At 39.6% G+C, this 16,659-nt stretch overlaps 1 protein-coding gene across 1 annotated transcript; it reads right to left on the reverse strand.

Moving 5' to 3' along the window:
• Positions 1-13,960: 13,960 nt before the first annotated feature.
• On the reverse strand, positions 13,961-16,164 carry LOC149384915 (protein PHLOEM PROTEIN 2-LIKE A1-like). The gene is made up of 3 exons (XM_089624950.1): positions 15,811-16,164; positions 15,539-15,654; positions 13,961-14,584 (listed from the first exon to the last, which is right to left on the reverse strand). The coding sequence occupies exons 1-3, from the start codon at positions 16,117-16,119 to the stop codon at positions 14,197-14,199; spliced, it is 813 nt and encodes a 270-aa protein (XP_089481076.1). The 5' UTR covers positions 16,120-16,164; the 3' UTR covers positions 13,961-14,196.
• Between the last annotated feature and the right edge of the window lie 495 nt (positions 16,165-16,659).

The raw sequence follows: 16,659 nt of genomic DNA on the forward strand, positions 1-16,659 counted from the left end.
TTATTATCTCTGTTAGAATTTAATTAGCTTTTATTGCTTCATTAAATTCTTATGTTGAATATGTTTTATTGTTTAAGAACTATTTAGAGCTTTGAAAGCGTCTAAATAATTATTACCATTATTCGACAATGACTTGTGCGAATAATAACTAATAAAGGAGACACAACTAAAAGTTAGTGTTGATGATGAATTAAATTAGTGGGAGCTTCCTTAATTGAAACCTAGTCACTAATAATCGTATTGATTGGGAGCATCCTTGAATGGAACCTAGCCACTCTAGATTTATTGATTGAGTGGGAGCATCGTTAATTGGAACCTAGCCACTCTAAAATTCAATAGTCGAGTAGGAGCATCCTTAGTTGGAACCTAGCTACTCTTATTCATTGACATAGTGGGAGCATCCATAAATGGAACCTAGTCACTAAATAACCAATATTATTGAGTGGGAGCATCCTTAATTGGATTCTAGTCACTATTGTTAAAAAAAAAAGAGTGGGAGCTTTCTTTAATGAAATCTATCCACTTGTTGTTCAATAAATAGCAACATCCTTCATAGGATTAAACCCATCATTGAAGATGGCATCCTTAACCGGAATGTATATGCTATTATTCAATAATTAAAGTGGAAGAGTAATCAATGATTACCTTGCCACATAAATCAATGAATTGAAAGGAAGGATAATTTTGAATTATCTTGTCGTTAAAATCAATAACCTAGTGGGAGCATCCTAGAATGGATCCTTGTCACTCTCATCAACAATAAACTTTCCTTAAATGGAAAGACATGATCTTGAGATATCACTCTCGATCAAACTAACTTGTCTGAAAGTTATTAGCCCATATTTAATAGATCTACCTGTTAAGCTATTAGCTTAAAAGGAATAGAGAGATCTATAAAAGGATTAATGAAATGGTTTAAGCTTTAATAAGCTATAAGGTAAGGAATTGAGCCCTTAAGGAGAGACATTATCATCAATGATACTCTGCTTTCTGATACGACGAACCACTTCATTAGGGATCTTCAAAATTGAAGATGAACTGTCCTTTGAGGATAAAGTTCCAATAACATAAAGACATGGATCGAAGTAGTTATACTACTAAACCTTTTGAAATACGAAAGGTAGATCCTAAGTACTTAACAAACTAATCATGATTGTACATGGATGTTTGTTATAATCAATATTTTGAGAATGATCGATAAGTGTAGCTCCTAAACAAGTGTCATGAATAAAGTCATTACTATTATAATTCTAGACCTCATTATGACACAAGTAAATTGACTGAGCTAACTGTTTCTAAAATTAAATTTAGAAACGACATGCTCGTTCCATTCTGTCTCAAACATACTTATTGACATAAGGTATGAGCTCAATGTTGAGGCTATTGACATTGCCTTTAAAAGGACTAATAATTAGACCTTAGACAATTTCGTATTTCCGAGAATAACTACATGTGTTGTAAACACTGTAATTTATGCAAATAGCGATATACTTAGTTATTTAAATATAGTAGATCCTTAAAGTCCTGTGTATATATTGAATATGAACACGACAAACAAGGATGAACTATAAATAACCAAGTAATGGAAATAGGTCAATAAAGTTCTTCTATAAACACGTTCAATAAATCACACTATAGTAGGTGGTGATGAGATCAAACCATGCAATGGTGCAACCTGTTTTGGCACCAAAGGGATGTACATCTTGATAGGGAGACTTGTTATCTTTAGATATAAAGTCTGGTGTGTAATCTAAAGGTATGCGAAGTGTTAATTTGTTCTAAAGTAAATTTATTTACTATGAACAATTTGACTTGACCTTAAATGGTAAGTCAAAGATCACTTGCAAAAATGCATGAACTAGAATAATATGAAAATGGGACATATGTCAGATCGACATAAATGATAGAGAATAGATAAAGTGGGAATCCATATGATGGGAATCTCAATCCTGGGTCAAGGTCTAAACCATCTATAATGATAGCAAAGAATCAAATTGGCTGAAGGAAACTTATCTTCTCTGGTCAAAGTGGGAGATTGATAGGAATAATATTGCCCACTTGAAGAAAATGAATAAATGATTACTAAATTCGATAATAAGATTACTTTATTAACATTATATGATTAGTGGGTTGAGTTCTAAACAATTAGAATCAATAACAACTATCTTCCATAGCCTCCGTATTAAACTGAGTCACGTGCTGGGCACCTGAGTTCGGGCGGTGAGCTAAAATGAGGTCGATGACTGATATACGCCTGGAAAGCTATATCTAAAGTCATATATGTGGAACACATAGGTGAAGGCTGATCACTATGTGGGAGCATTCTACACTTGTGGTAAGTGTACGACTTGGACAGGTCTTGGTTGTAGATGTGTCGTTTAAGGATCGTTACGACACACTAACCGAGGTCACTATGATGGTCACAGTGAGACTTGATCTAAATCCTGAAGTGATCATAGACACTGGGTTATGTTACTGAGCTCTTTGACTCATTTGCTAAAAGGCTATTCATGCTAATCACAGCTTATGTCTTGGGAGTTTTCTCAGAGCATAATTCGAGTGGGAAATGATTTACAGATACGGAATCCAGCCTTCCTGAAAGAAGGTTAATGTTCTCTCACCTAAGGGTTGATTCCAGAACCGATAGATTGCTAGCACTTTCGAAGTAAGTAACGTTCGAAAGAATCTTTCGTTGGGGAAGCAACAATACTTAGGGCTGATATCTATCAAGAGAAGTATAACGGAAAAATTGACTTCTCTTGACACGGGTTGAACCTGGAGGATCTTGATCACGAACTGACTATATCAGTGGACACTCGTCACGATGAGTATATATAATTCTAGTATAAAGGAGAGTTCAGTCTTGGCTTACAAAGTGGAGTATTTGATCAAGATTAGACGAATCGATGGAAAAAGAGAAAGGACTATTTCGTCTTTTTCATCGGATTTGTTGAGCATATAATACTAGGTCCATAGTCCCCGATTCGGCTGTGATAAAGGCGGATAAGAACTTTCGTATAATAATGTTTATCATTATTAATCTCACTTGCTGTAATTATGATTGACAGCATTAATTCTGGAAAACGGGTAATCGCAGAATTAAATAAATATTTATGGTAGAATTGTTTATTTATTGTTTGATCAAGTAAATAAACAATTATTAATTATTTGTTTATTGTTGGACCAAGTAAATAAATTATTAATTGGGTTTTAAGCAATTGGGCCTTGCACAAAATATGAAAATCGGATTTGGGAACTTTGGCATGGGAGTTGCGCAAATCCCCTTGGCCGTGTGCCTAAAATTCGAATTTTATAATATTGGTATTTACCAATATTTTCTCTTTAATTGTTTAAATAAAGGAGAGAATAATATAAGATATTGTCCTATATTTTCTCCTTATTTAAAGGAAAGTATTTATGAGAATATATTTAAAGGGAAATAATATATTCTCCTTTATTCTCTCACTAAATAATATATTCTCTATTTAAATAGAGAATAATATCCCATAGATATTGATCTGATGGATGAGAGAAAAAGTAGGATTCACTTGTTGAGATCCAATGGCCTAGATTTAATCCACTAGTGTGAACACAATAAAATGAAATAAAATATTCTGGAAGATTCCATGAATATCTCATTTTACTACTATAAATAGGGGTTCATGAGAAGGCAAAAATAAGCAATTATTTTAAGAAATTTGAGAGAAATTTCGTGTATCACTAGCCTCCCTTGGCCGTGCATCTGCCTCTCCCTCCCCTCGGAAATTCGTTTCCATTCTTAGTAAAATAAGAGAGAGATCTCGAAACACCTAGTTTCGTGATCTAGTGAGATAAAGACTGTGCCCACTCATCTTTCTTATTCGTCTCGGAGATTACGTTTCGGAAGACTAAGGTGTCATCCTCGAGATCTTCATCAAGACGACGCAAGGAGTACGCGATTGGTTTAGGAGCGTTCTGTAGCTGAACCGAAAATCAATGTAAGTATTCGTTTTTCACTAAAATCGGTTGCTTGATAAATATGCTCTCGTGAATTAAATTAATTAAACATAACTAGATCTTGTTAATTATAACCATAATTTAATTAGCTTATGATCAGCGTAATTAATTATTTTTCCGCATTAATATGGTTATATGGTGGAATCATCTCAAACGAGTCGCATCGGAGCGATCGTTCGTGTCCGATGCAAGCTCGATCCAATGACAGTATCCAAGGAATTTTCCAGTAGGCTTTTGACGAGCATGTCGTCCACGTACACTTCCATGGTCTTGCCGATCTGATTGGCGAAGATCCGATTAACCAAACGTTGGTAAGTTACTCCCGCGTTTTTAAGGCCGAAAGGCATGACCTTATAACAGTAGAGACCTCGATCGGTGACAAAGGTCGTCTTAATTTGATCGGGCTCATGCATTCGAATCTGGTTATAACCCGAATAGGCGTCCATGAAGCTGAGGAGTTCATGGCCAGCCATGGTGTCGACCAGTTGTTCGATGCGCGGGAGTGGAAGCAATCCTTAGGGCAGGCTTTGTTAAGATCTTTGTAATCTATGCAAATACGCTACTTCCCATTAGGCTTCTTCACCATTACCACGTTGGCGACCCACTTGGGGTACTTAGTCTCTCGGATGAAGTTTCCGGTGAGAAGTTTCTCGACCTCATCATTTATAGCCAGGTATCGCTTGGGATTGAACGTCGTCTATCCTGCACTTTCTCGGCGATCCTTGGGTCGTCGTTTAATCGGTGCACTATTATCTCGGGATCAATTCCAAGCATGTCCGCATGAGTCCATGTGAGCACATCCTTGAATTCTCGGAAGAAGGCAACGAGCTGAATCCTGATGGCGAATGGAAGTCGAGTACCGATCTTCACAACCTGGTCGGGCTTAGATTCGTCTAACACGACCGGGACAAGATCATCAGAGGTTTCCACTTTGAGTCTCTCGACTTCGTCCCGAGGGTCAAGTTCTCCGAACTTTCTTGCATTCCTTAGGTCGCATGGGTAATTGTCTTCCAGTTGGAAGATTGTGTTGACCGTTTTTCCAGCGGACTTACCATCAACTCCTTGCACGTAGCATATCCTGGCCTGGGATTGGTCTCCGGCCATGATGCCAATTCCCTCTTCAGTGGGGAATTTCACCAGTAGGTGATACGTGGAAGTAATAGCTCTTAGCCGGTTCAGCGTGGGTCGCCCGACGATTAAGTTGTAGGGCGACTCCTGATCAACCACTAGGAATGGGACCATGTGAACGACTTCAATGCCTCCGGGGGTCCCAAAGGTGACCGGTAGATCGATGATGCATTCAGTCATGACCCTCTCCCCAGTGAACCCAAACAAGGGCGTTTAGGTCAGAGTCGGACGTAGCCCCCCGAGCTTCATGCGCTCTAGGGTGGACTTGAAAACTATGTCGGAAGCACTGTCGTTGTCGATGAGAACCCTTTTCACCAAGTTATTGGTCACTTGGGCTTTGAGCACAATCGCGTCATTGTGTGGATGCACAACTCGCTTGGATTCTTCGTTGGTGAAATACATCGTCTCGTGAGGCACGGACGGAGGTTATTCATACGTAAAGTTGACGTGCATGGAAGCGTCTTCCTGAGCCACGACCCTAAGGAATTTCTTCCGTTGTCGGGCTGAATCTCCATCTTGCGGACCTCCAAGTATGGTGGTCAAAATATGGAGTTGCGGATTGGCGTTGGCAGTAACTGTGGTTCGGTCGGCAGAAGCGGCTGTTCCTCTTTCCTTGCCAGACTGTGGTCTGTTCATGGTAGGGCCCGCAACGCTGATCATGCGTAACACAAACTCTTTCAGCTTACCCCGTTGGATCAAAGCCTCGATTTTCCTTTTAAGGTTGTAGCATTCGGAGGTCAAGTGATCGTATTCTTGATGGAACTCATAATATCTAGATCGATCGCGAGTCGCAGTATCTTTTTTCATTGGAGCCGGGGGCGTGAACTTGTCAGGTGCCAAGGCAGGATCCGCTCTGGCGTCGTGTTCAACGGTGTGAACGACGAATACCCTTTAAAGTCTTCCGCAAGTCGCGGCGTCTGGGGTGTTGGGGGCTGGTTATTGGAAACCTGATTTCCCTTATTTCGTCTTTTACGAGGTTCGCCTTGCTCGCGGCTAGATTCTTCTCGATGACGAGAGCTTTGATTGTTGCTCTTGCGGCCGTCGAGGTAATCTTCGACTCCCATGAAGGTCTTAGCTCAAGTCCTCAACTCGGCTATGGTAGAAGGGACACGGCCAACGACCGACTTGAGGAAGTCACTTGTGCGCAAGCCTTCAATGATAGCGGCAATTGCGTCACCATCGTCAAAGCGGTCAACCTTGTTTGACTCTTCGGTGAATCGGGCGAGGTATCGCCTAAGAGACTCGCCACTCTCCTGCTTGATTGACCACATGTACATATTGGTCTTCTTTTGGACCATAGATGTGGCGATCCGTGCTAGGAACATGTCCTTCAGGTCTTTGAATGAGTGGATGCTTCCTGGCCTTAAGTTCTTGAACCACTCGAAACCGGGTCCGGCGAGGGTAAGACTAAAAGCTTGGCACATGGCGCCAGGAGAGACACCCTGCATCGTCATCCAGGTTTCATAGTGCTGGATGTGGTAAGCAGGATCTGATTTTCCATCATAGGGAGCGAGGTTCGAGAGTTTGAGGGCCTTAATAGGCTCCTTTATCGTCCATGTGGGTCTAGGGGCGCGTGCACCGTCAAGCGGAGGCGCGTAGCCTTCGCGCGGCGCGCGATATGCGGCGTGCGTCGCGCGGCGCACGGCATCGTGCGCGCAGCGCGTGACCCGTGGCGCGTGGGATGCGCCGCACTGCGCGCGGCGCGACCTTAGCCAAGTGTGATTTGCGCCTGGCTACGCTTTCGTGGGCCTTCGCGGTCTTCATTCGTTGGGCCGTCTTGGGCTTCGAATATTGCGCTTGTCGCGTGAAATACGAAACTATCTATGAGATTTGATTCGAGGAGCGTGACTCGGCCGGGGCTCGACTTGAGGAGCGTGACTCGGGGCTCGACATGAGGAGCGATGCTCAACTTCAGGAGACCGACCCGAGGCTCGACTTGAGGAGAACGACTCGACCCGGGGAGCGAAGCTCGACTCGAGGAGAATGACTCGACTCGAGGAGCGAAGCTCGACTCGAAGGTTTGAGAGTCTCAGCGCGAGGGCTTGCCGGCGACTTGTAAGGGAAGGTTTACCGCTCTTCAGGACATCCGGCCTGACCATCAGCACCTTGAGCGGCGCATCTTCTCGGCATTTTGGGTTTTCCGAAAACGACCGACAACAAAAAGTTAGATGGAGAAGAAGATACAAGGAGAGAGGGAGGCGAAATTGAGGGGTCGTGGGAAGAGAGAAGATGAGATTTAGAGGGAGAGAGAAGAGATAATTAAGGTAATTGAAATGACATATAATGTTTTTTTATTTTATTTGTTCGTTAAAGTTTAATAGTTTAGTACCAAGGAAGGAAAACTTGTCATTTTTTATTTATTTCAAAGACTAGTTGTGTAAGGACGAAAATACAAATGAAAAACAAATTATTAAAAAAAGTTGATACGTGGGGAAAAGAGGGACTAACTCAATTGAATATTTTTATTTGCTCTTAAATATTTGTAGGTTTAATTACCTCTTATTTTGGTAGTAGCTAGCTTCGTCTAGTGGTAATCTCACACATAATTCGTCTGAGAGGTCCTGGGTCCAAACCCCATGAACTGCAGAAACACTACTACATATATAGTTTTTTGGTGCAGATGGCTTTTGGGTGCGACTTTTCGCACCTAAAAGTCGCACCCAAAAAGACTTTCGGGTGCGAATAGTCGGACCCAAAAATCAAATAAGCGCTGGAAAATTTTCGCGAATTTTTGTGAATTTGGGTGCGACAAGTCGCACCCAATACTTTCTCCAAAGTATTAGGTGCGACTAAGTCATGGTGCTGATTTCACTTACTACGGTCAGATGGAAGACGTCATGGTGCTGAATTATAGGTACGACTGTCGTGTTGTATTATTCAAATGTATATAGTACGATGACAAGCACGATTCTCGGCGACTAGTTCCAACGATAAGACTACTGGAGAAACGAGTGCTTTTACCACGAAACACTGGTTTATCGAGGAGCCGTACATACTCGCGATTAAGGCGAAACAAGTCTTTTACATCAAAGATCTTGTTTTAGGTGGTAACTGGGAAATCGTTCAGGAATGCAATCATCGAGGGATTTGGAACGTTCCTGAAGTTGACCCCACCACCTCAGCTTCGATTCCGTTGACAATAGAATTGTCAAACATCGATCGTATGAATCATCGACACGAAATCGAAGATGCTGAGCTAGTAAATATCGTTGACGATGGTGAGGAAGACGATGATGATCATGAGGAATGCATCGTTTTTGAAGGAGAAGATGTTGATATTGATATAGGTAGTGATGACGATGAATTAGTACTATCTATGTAACCACGGTTTTCCTCCGCCATATGTGAGGTTTTATAATAAAATATATCTGTGGTGTCACCCACATTTTTGTATGATGTTGTTCCCTTTTGTTTTGTAATGTATGTTGTTCACAAATGTTGTTTTATTTTATACGATGTCAATTTACAAATGTTGTTTTCATTTTATAGGATGTCGACCGCTTCAAGTTCTGGTGGAGATTCGCCACAGAGACCGGATTCTCAAGGTCCGCCACAGGAACCTGATTCCCAAGGTCCTAAGAAATCAAGGGGACCAACAACCGGCTCGACGTCGGCGCGAGCAACACATAGTGTACCTGGTGCGAAGGTTGTCAAGTGGGACCCAATAAACCAAACATTCTATCAAGAGATAAGGAAAGAAAATAAAAAAAGGTTGGACTATTTAACAACCGCCTCGGTGCTTTGGTGAAAGCACATATCCCGCCTACGACTCGTGATTGTAGTGAAGTGACGCCCCAGACGTTGGCTGCTATTTTGAGCGCACTTCATTCCGAGTTCAGATTTGTGTACACGGATCTTGACACCGGCGATGATCTGCCTGCGGATTGCTTTCAGAATACGATTGATCAGGCTATCATTCTGAATGCCAAGATCAGGCGACGCAACCAGAAGTCCAAGCTATCAGAGAAGTTCAGGTTGGAGTTTTGCGGGAGCAAAGAAAACGCTAAGGAGGAAACACCACCGGGATATAAGAAACACTACTAGAAATATGACATTTAGCGACGGAAGTATTAGCGACGACTTTATCGTCGCTAATTTGTCGTCGCTAATCACCCTTTTAGCGACGATAAAGCCGTCGCTAATTATTTGGTGCCAAAACTTCTAAAGTTTGGCGGCAAAAATAATTAGCGACGAATTAATCGTCGCTAATTATTTATATTCGTCGCTAAGTTCGCGGGGAAACAATTAGCGACGGTATTATCGTCGCTAATAGTTTCGAATTAATATCAAATTTTAACGAAATTCAAAGAGGGAAAAATCCCCCCAAAATAATTTAAATGAAATGATTTAGCGACGATTTTATCGTCGCTAAATGTGTAAAAATCAATTAGCGACGAGAAAATCGTCGCTAAATTCCTGGTTTATGAACTTAAAATTTAAGTTGATTTAGGTACGAAATTTAAAGACATTTAGCGACGATTAAATCGTCGCTAAATGTCTTTAAATACCAGATCGCGACCGAGACCCCTCATTCGCTCCCAAACCCTAAAATCCTCACTTCTCTCTCTCTCTCCTCCGCCGTGCGCCTCCTCCGCCGTGCGCCGCCCCGACGGAGTCGACGCCCCGGTAAGTCTCTCTCTTCTCACTTCTCTCTCCTCACATCTCTCTCTCTCCTCACAGTTTCTCCTGTCTGCAGCTCCGCCGCCGATCCGCCGCCGACGCCGTCGCCGCTCCACCACCGACGCCGTCCTCGTCCTCGTCCGCCCCGGTCCGGCAGCTAGCGCTGCTCTTCCTCGTCCTCGTCCACCGTCCTCGTCGTCCACACGATCCCCGCCGGTAAGTTTTTTTTTTTTATAACTTTATATATATATTTATTAGTTATTTATATAATTAATATATTAGTTATATATATTAGTTATATATATATATATATATATATATATATAACTTTATATAAATAAATGGAATTGTATTAATTAGTATATAGTTATTTATATTAGGTAATTTAAATTATTTAAATTAGTTATAAATAAATGGAATTGTATGAAATTTAGGTAATTTAAATTATGTATAAAAATTAGTTATAAAAATTAGTTATATTAGGTAATATAAATTATTTAAATTAGTTGTAAATTAGGATTAGAGATTAATTATGTATATAAGTATAGTAGATTAGAGATTAATAAATTAGAAAATGTAATTTTGTTAATTACGATTAGAAAATTTAAAATGGTTTAAGTTTGTGTAGTTTATGTATGAATTAATGAATTAAAGGTAATTTAACGAATTAGTTTAAAGGTAATTACTAACCGATTCTCTAAAGGTAACAAACTTAAATTAATGAATTAGTTTAACGAAAATTAGGTAGTTTATGTGAAATTACTTAATTGGTTATGGATTGAAATTGAAATTGGATTTAATTTTTGTTAGAAATGACTAAAAATGTGAAATTAATTAGTTGTTTATAGATTTAAAAATGATCGAACCACTGAGGTTGGATTTATTGTTAGTTTTAGGATGTTTCTATGCAGGTTTTAAAGTTAAAGGCTGATGTCGGGTTGTTAAGTTTATAGGGGAGGTTCTGCCGAAATTTCGGTAGGATCGTATTTTGTTTTGAATTTCAGATGGCTGCGGCTACAGGAGCTGGAGGCAGCGGAGGCGGGGATGACTTCTTAGCCCGTCTCCCGAATTATTGTCAGTCGGCGCCCGTACGTGATAGCGTCGAAGAAGAAGACGAGCATATCGAACCGGCCGTGCGTGGGCCGACGGTCGGCCTTCGATCTGAGCGTGCACGGCGCCCCGGGGTGAAGGAAGTCGTCGTTTATAACGAGGAGTTTCAGTCGTTCTTGCAGCCAGAGCGCGAGATGGATCCGGATCTCGCGACGTTCGCGAACACGCTCGGGTTGGTCGTCCGAGACAAGATCTCGCCTACGGTCCCAAGGTGGACGAATGCGAACGTGGGGCCGGCGAAGGAGGCCGAGATCCGAGCAGCGATTCGAGACAAGTACGACATTCGAGTCGATGGTGATGCAACCGGGAAGAAGAAGGCGATTGTCGATGCGGCAATCATTCGAGACGCGAAGACTCGTCTTCGCGATTGGAGGCATACCTTGCGGTCATGGTTCGACATCGACTGCAAGAGCAGCGTACAGGTGGCGCGGTCGCTGAAATCGAGGACCGTTAAGCTCGACACCGAATGGGAGACGCTGATTATGGGGTTTTTAGCGACGAAAAAAATCGTCGGTAAATGTTGTATTTGTTGTAGTTAAAGAGGATTGGGAGGCGGTGGTAGACGAGATCGCAACTGACGATTGGAAGGTACGTCATGTATGATTGTAATAAATCACAATATCTTTATCAGATTGAATAATGACAAAATTAATTATTTGCAGAAAAAGTCTAATCGCAACCAGGAGAATTCGAAGAAGAAGAAGACGAGGTCGACTCAAGGATCTCTTTCTTTCTTGGCTCATCGTCATTTGAACGTAAGTTATTCTAATTTTGAAATACTTAATTTGAAATAAATTCAATACTTATATTTTCATAACAATTGCAGAGTAAGGATGATGGGACTTTGGGCTCCGCGTTAACGACGTGGGAGCAAAAACACCATAATAGAAAAAGTGAATGGACGACAGATTCGGCGAGACGAGCACATGTAAGTCATATGTGATAATTACGATTCCGTTACTTACATAATAATTAATTTTTAATAATTTTTTTTATGTGTAAATGCGCGGATAGTTACTCTACTGGCGGATCTTCGGCGACAAGCAGAAGAGCAAGGCGTAGTATTTAACCAGGACGGCGCAGAGGAGCACGCGATGCTAGAAATTCTCGGGAATCGTCAAGATTGGTATGTTGGAATAGGTCCAGCGGTCCCGCGATCATCTTGGGCTATTGCTCAGGCTCAGGACGAAAGCTCGTCGTCAGGCTCAGGTTCGTCGCGGCGCGTTCCAGATCCAGTGGTTGGCGAGCTCCAGGCTCAGTTGGCGGCACAACAAGTCGCTATAGACGAGATGAGGTGAGCCTCGCAACAGCAGATGGATGTGATGTAGCGACAACTGTTCGCGTTCACGCAGCAGTTTTCGCCCTTGCCTCAGATGTCACCCGGCACGATGCCACAGATGCCTCATATGTCGCCCGACATGTTGCCACGGATGCCTTAGACGACGCCGTCGCCTCAAATGCACCCGTCGCCTCAGATGCACCCTATGCATTCGACAACGCCGCCATCAGTTTCAATGGCAGATGCTCAGACGACGCCGCCAGCTTCAGCAGAATTCCAGCGAGAGCGTACGAGCGGCAGTGCACGAGGAGGTAGCAGCAGTTCCGGAGGAAGATTTGGCGGAAGAGGGAGTAAAACATTCAAGGAGTGGTTTACAAACCGAAGAAAAGGAAAGGGAAAAGAATGAACATTTTTTTTTATTATTTGTCGTACATTATAATAATTATTGTAATCGAACAACAAATGGTTAGTTTTTATTATTATTATGAATATTAATTAATGAATTTTCTAATTAATAAACTATTTAGTACATATTATTTGATTACAATCATAGAATTTATAAGCATAATAAACCAAAAAAAAAATTAAAAAAAAAACTATCGGGTGCGACTATTCGCACCCGAAAATTGAGCGGGTAGACCTTTGGGTGCGAATAGTCGCACCCAAAGGTCAACATTCCCCGCCACATTATGGCGGGAAGGCTATTGGGTGCGACTTATCGCACCCAATAGTTTGGCGGGAAGGCCAGTGGGTGCGACTAGTAGCACCCAAAAGTTTGGCGGGTAGGCCAGTGGGTGCGACTAGTCGCACCCAATGGCCTTCCCGCCGACTTTTTCGCATATCTTTTCTGACTTAGGGGTGCGAATTTGGGTGCGGGAAACCGCACCTAAAAGTCGCACCTAAAAGTCATGACCATCGGGTGCGACTTTTCGCACCCATGACCTTTAGGTGCGAAAAATCGCACCTAAAGTCGCACCTAAATGTATCATTGGGTGCGACTTTTGACTGTTAGGTGCGAAAAAAGTCGCACCCAATGCTGTTTTTTGTACTAGTGAAATACATCCCTCTTTGGATTTATCCTAAATAATGTAATCTTGGACAATAATACATGCAATTGCACTGCTAATACATCATATAATTTTAGTCAATAATATCATTTCTAAAAAAAATAGCTAGTATTTTGCAGTTTACTTATGTGGTAACGACATTCCCACAAGATACTGGTTACCAAAATCCTGAGTGGCTACAATATACACATATGCGCAGTTTACCAATAAAATTAAGGAAAAATTGTACAAAATAGCACTTTGAAACTTATAGGTTAGTAAAATAGCCAAAGTTTCAACTTTTCAGCAAAGTAACCAAATTTATTTTTTCAAAATTTTTTTGACGGCCATGATTAAAATTTTTGACGATTATTATAAATAATTTATTACTTAAAAAAAAAAATTAATCTTGGAGTTAAAATTTTGAACCCAAATTACTGCATATTTTGACTATTTCACTAAATTATGACAAAGTTTGAATATTTTGACAAATTCATAATTTTAAATTAGATATTTAACTACATCATCCTAAAATTAAATTGGAGTTACTGATGCAATAGCAATATGAGGTGACTGAATCCATGTTGCTCTAGGAAAAAGATCCAAGATGTTTACCAATGTCAATGTCGCATCTTTCCAAAATAATAAATATGTATACTGCTTATTCATTGTTTAAGTTTGCAAGAAAATCAATCTGCCTAGTAAATGGCGAGTAATTATTTTTTTTAGTGATATATATGTTAAATCATCCAAAGAAACTTAGAGTGACTTTTCAAAAGAGTTTATAAGTCCAGGCACAAAAGAAAGCGTATATATTTTTCACATATTATATGAAAATCAAGGGAACCTAGAGTACGCACACTTTTATATTTAAAAGTGTACGTAGACAACTTTTTTTTTTCTCCACTACACCACCACCAGGAGTATTATTCCATGCACAGATATATATATTCTTATACATAAAAGTATACATAAAAGAGCCTTTATATATTCCCATACGAATTATTCCCGGTAACTTCAACATGACAGAATTTTTGGTTGTATTTTGACACCCTTGATGAGCAAGCCTTTCTTCCACTTGCCACCCTCATATTCATACATTGAGAACATCATCTTTGTGGGCTGGTTCTGATCACTTGGTGCTCTAAGCGTTCCTGCTATTATGTCCACCCATTGGCCTTTTGGCTGTGTCGAAATGTCTACTTTGCCCTCGATTTTTCCTCCGCTGGGAAGAACAAGAGCTACGTTCACTGGAACTTCCCATCCATAGGCTTGTTCCTTCACCATAACCACAAATGACACTTCGTATAACGTTCCCGGCGATAGCTTTTTTGCGTCGAAGTCTCCCATAACTTCAAGCCAGCACACGTTCATGAGCTCCGCAAACACAATCATCGACTCATCACTGCGTTTAGTTAAAGATTGTTGCTAATATATTAGTCCTACTTAGTTTACATTTTTTCTGTTTACACATGAAATTAATCAACGGATCGATTATATTTAAAGATTATTTCCCACAAAATCAATTGTAAATTAGTTCATAAATTAATCACGCTTGAGATTTCAGCCAAAAATTTAATTTGACGGTTGCTTAAACATGAGAAATTGACAGCAATAATACCATTTGTTTAACAATTACCAAAAATCATCTGAAACCCAAATATTGACAGATCTAATATTAAATCGGTCACAAATCGGATAATTCCGTGACACATTTTGTCACGAACTGGTTGATTCCGTGACACATTTGATACTAAATGTGTCAATATTTAAATTTTGGTTGATTTTTGATAAGTGACAAACAATTTGTATTATTGCTGTCAATTTCTCTTTAGTATATAAATTGACTTTTTTAGCCCATAAAATACATCACTTACTCGGTCGTAAAATGTTGCCAATAAATTTTTTATTGTGCGCGAAAAGAAAAAATAACGACCAAATCTTCTATATCGCTCACGAGTACAATTAAGCTTCTATTAATTTCTATAAAGCTGTTTATTGTTGATATAATTAAGATTTCTTATTTTGCAAGCCATTGTAAAATAATAATAGATGGAGATGTTATACTTTATATGATACTTTAATTTTGATCCGTGAATTGAGATAATTATTTCCGCTTTCCGTATTTAAGAATCCTCTATGAACAAGTTTGTATGTTTATGATCCTGGGGCGAGGGAAGATATTTTTAGGAAAATAAAATGTATATAAATATATGTGTATGTGTGAGTGGAATATGTTCATTTTTTTATAATATCCTTTCAATTTAGTTATTGATAATTATTACCATGTACATACATAAATTGATTTTTTTATTGCCTATATATTATAACTGTTTCTCCGAAAAAGAAATAGCGGTACCTTCCATCGTTAAGCTGACGCCAAATCCAGTAGTCACTCTCTTCACCCCACGTAATTGAGAGATTTCTTGCATAAACAACAAAGCAATTTTTTCCATTCTTGTCCACCCAATACTTCTGCCAAACATAAACAAACCACTATCAAATTTACGAATAGTTCTGAGGTGTTTCTTGCCTAGCTACGTAATATATAGCCAGGAAAAAAAAATATAGGGTTCTCTTCTCTTCTATCCGGAACTGAAAAACTTAACGTTCATGCATTAAAAAACTTGCCTGTTTGTTTTGGTCTAGAAGTATTCCTTTATGGAGTTCAGTTAAAAGCTCCTCTGAAGAGGAAGACCCAATGGGATTGGAAATCCCAATTATGGAGCGAATTCCATGCACGGCTTCCAATTCTAAGCTCTTTGATTCCGTCGCCTTTTTCTTGCAGTCAGGCTTTGGTACGTTGGAAGCGATTTGTGTGTTGGCACAACCGTGTTTGGCTATTTTTGTTGGCTTTTTATCACTTATATTTTTGGTATGATCTTCTTTCGTTTGAGGCTGAGAAGAAGTTTCAGCATCTCGAGACCAATGTGTTCCCATCTTTGCATATATCTGTCGACTGTTGCAATAGTATTTATAACTCTTAATATATATATATATATATATATATATATATATATATATATATATTATATTGGTGGGGTATTTTATACTTTAACTTTTTATTATAGATTTTTTTTGTATGAACTAGCCTTTTCAAACTTAGTGTTTAGCAAAATAGCCAATGTTTCATAAGTTAATGCATTTTAGCTATTTATAACGTAAAAATATTAATATATCCTTAACTATAATCAAAATAATTAATTTAACTATTCAAAACTTTAATCCACCGCACTTACTGTATTAATCCACTATTCCATCAACCAAAAGAAGAAAAGAAGAAACGATCTCAAAAAATTTAATACTGCTTTCAATATTTAGCTACTCTTAGATAAACCAAAAGTAGAAAAAGAAGAAGATATCAAAAAATTTAATCCTGCTTTCCAAAAATTTAATCCACTGTTCGATAAACCAGATGAAAAAAAGAAAAAAACGATGTCCAAAAATTTAATCCACTGTTCAATACACCAGAAGTAGAAA

This window comes from Urtica dioica, chromosome 9, assembly GCF_054948205.1.
Source record: "Urtica dioica subsp. dioica isolate 48M chromosome 9, U.dioica_male_clone48M_v1_H2, whole genome shotgun sequence".
In the NCBI taxonomy this organism is placed as follows: Eukaryota; Viridiplantae; Streptophyta; class Magnoliopsida; order Rosales; family Urticaceae; genus Urtica; species Urtica dioica.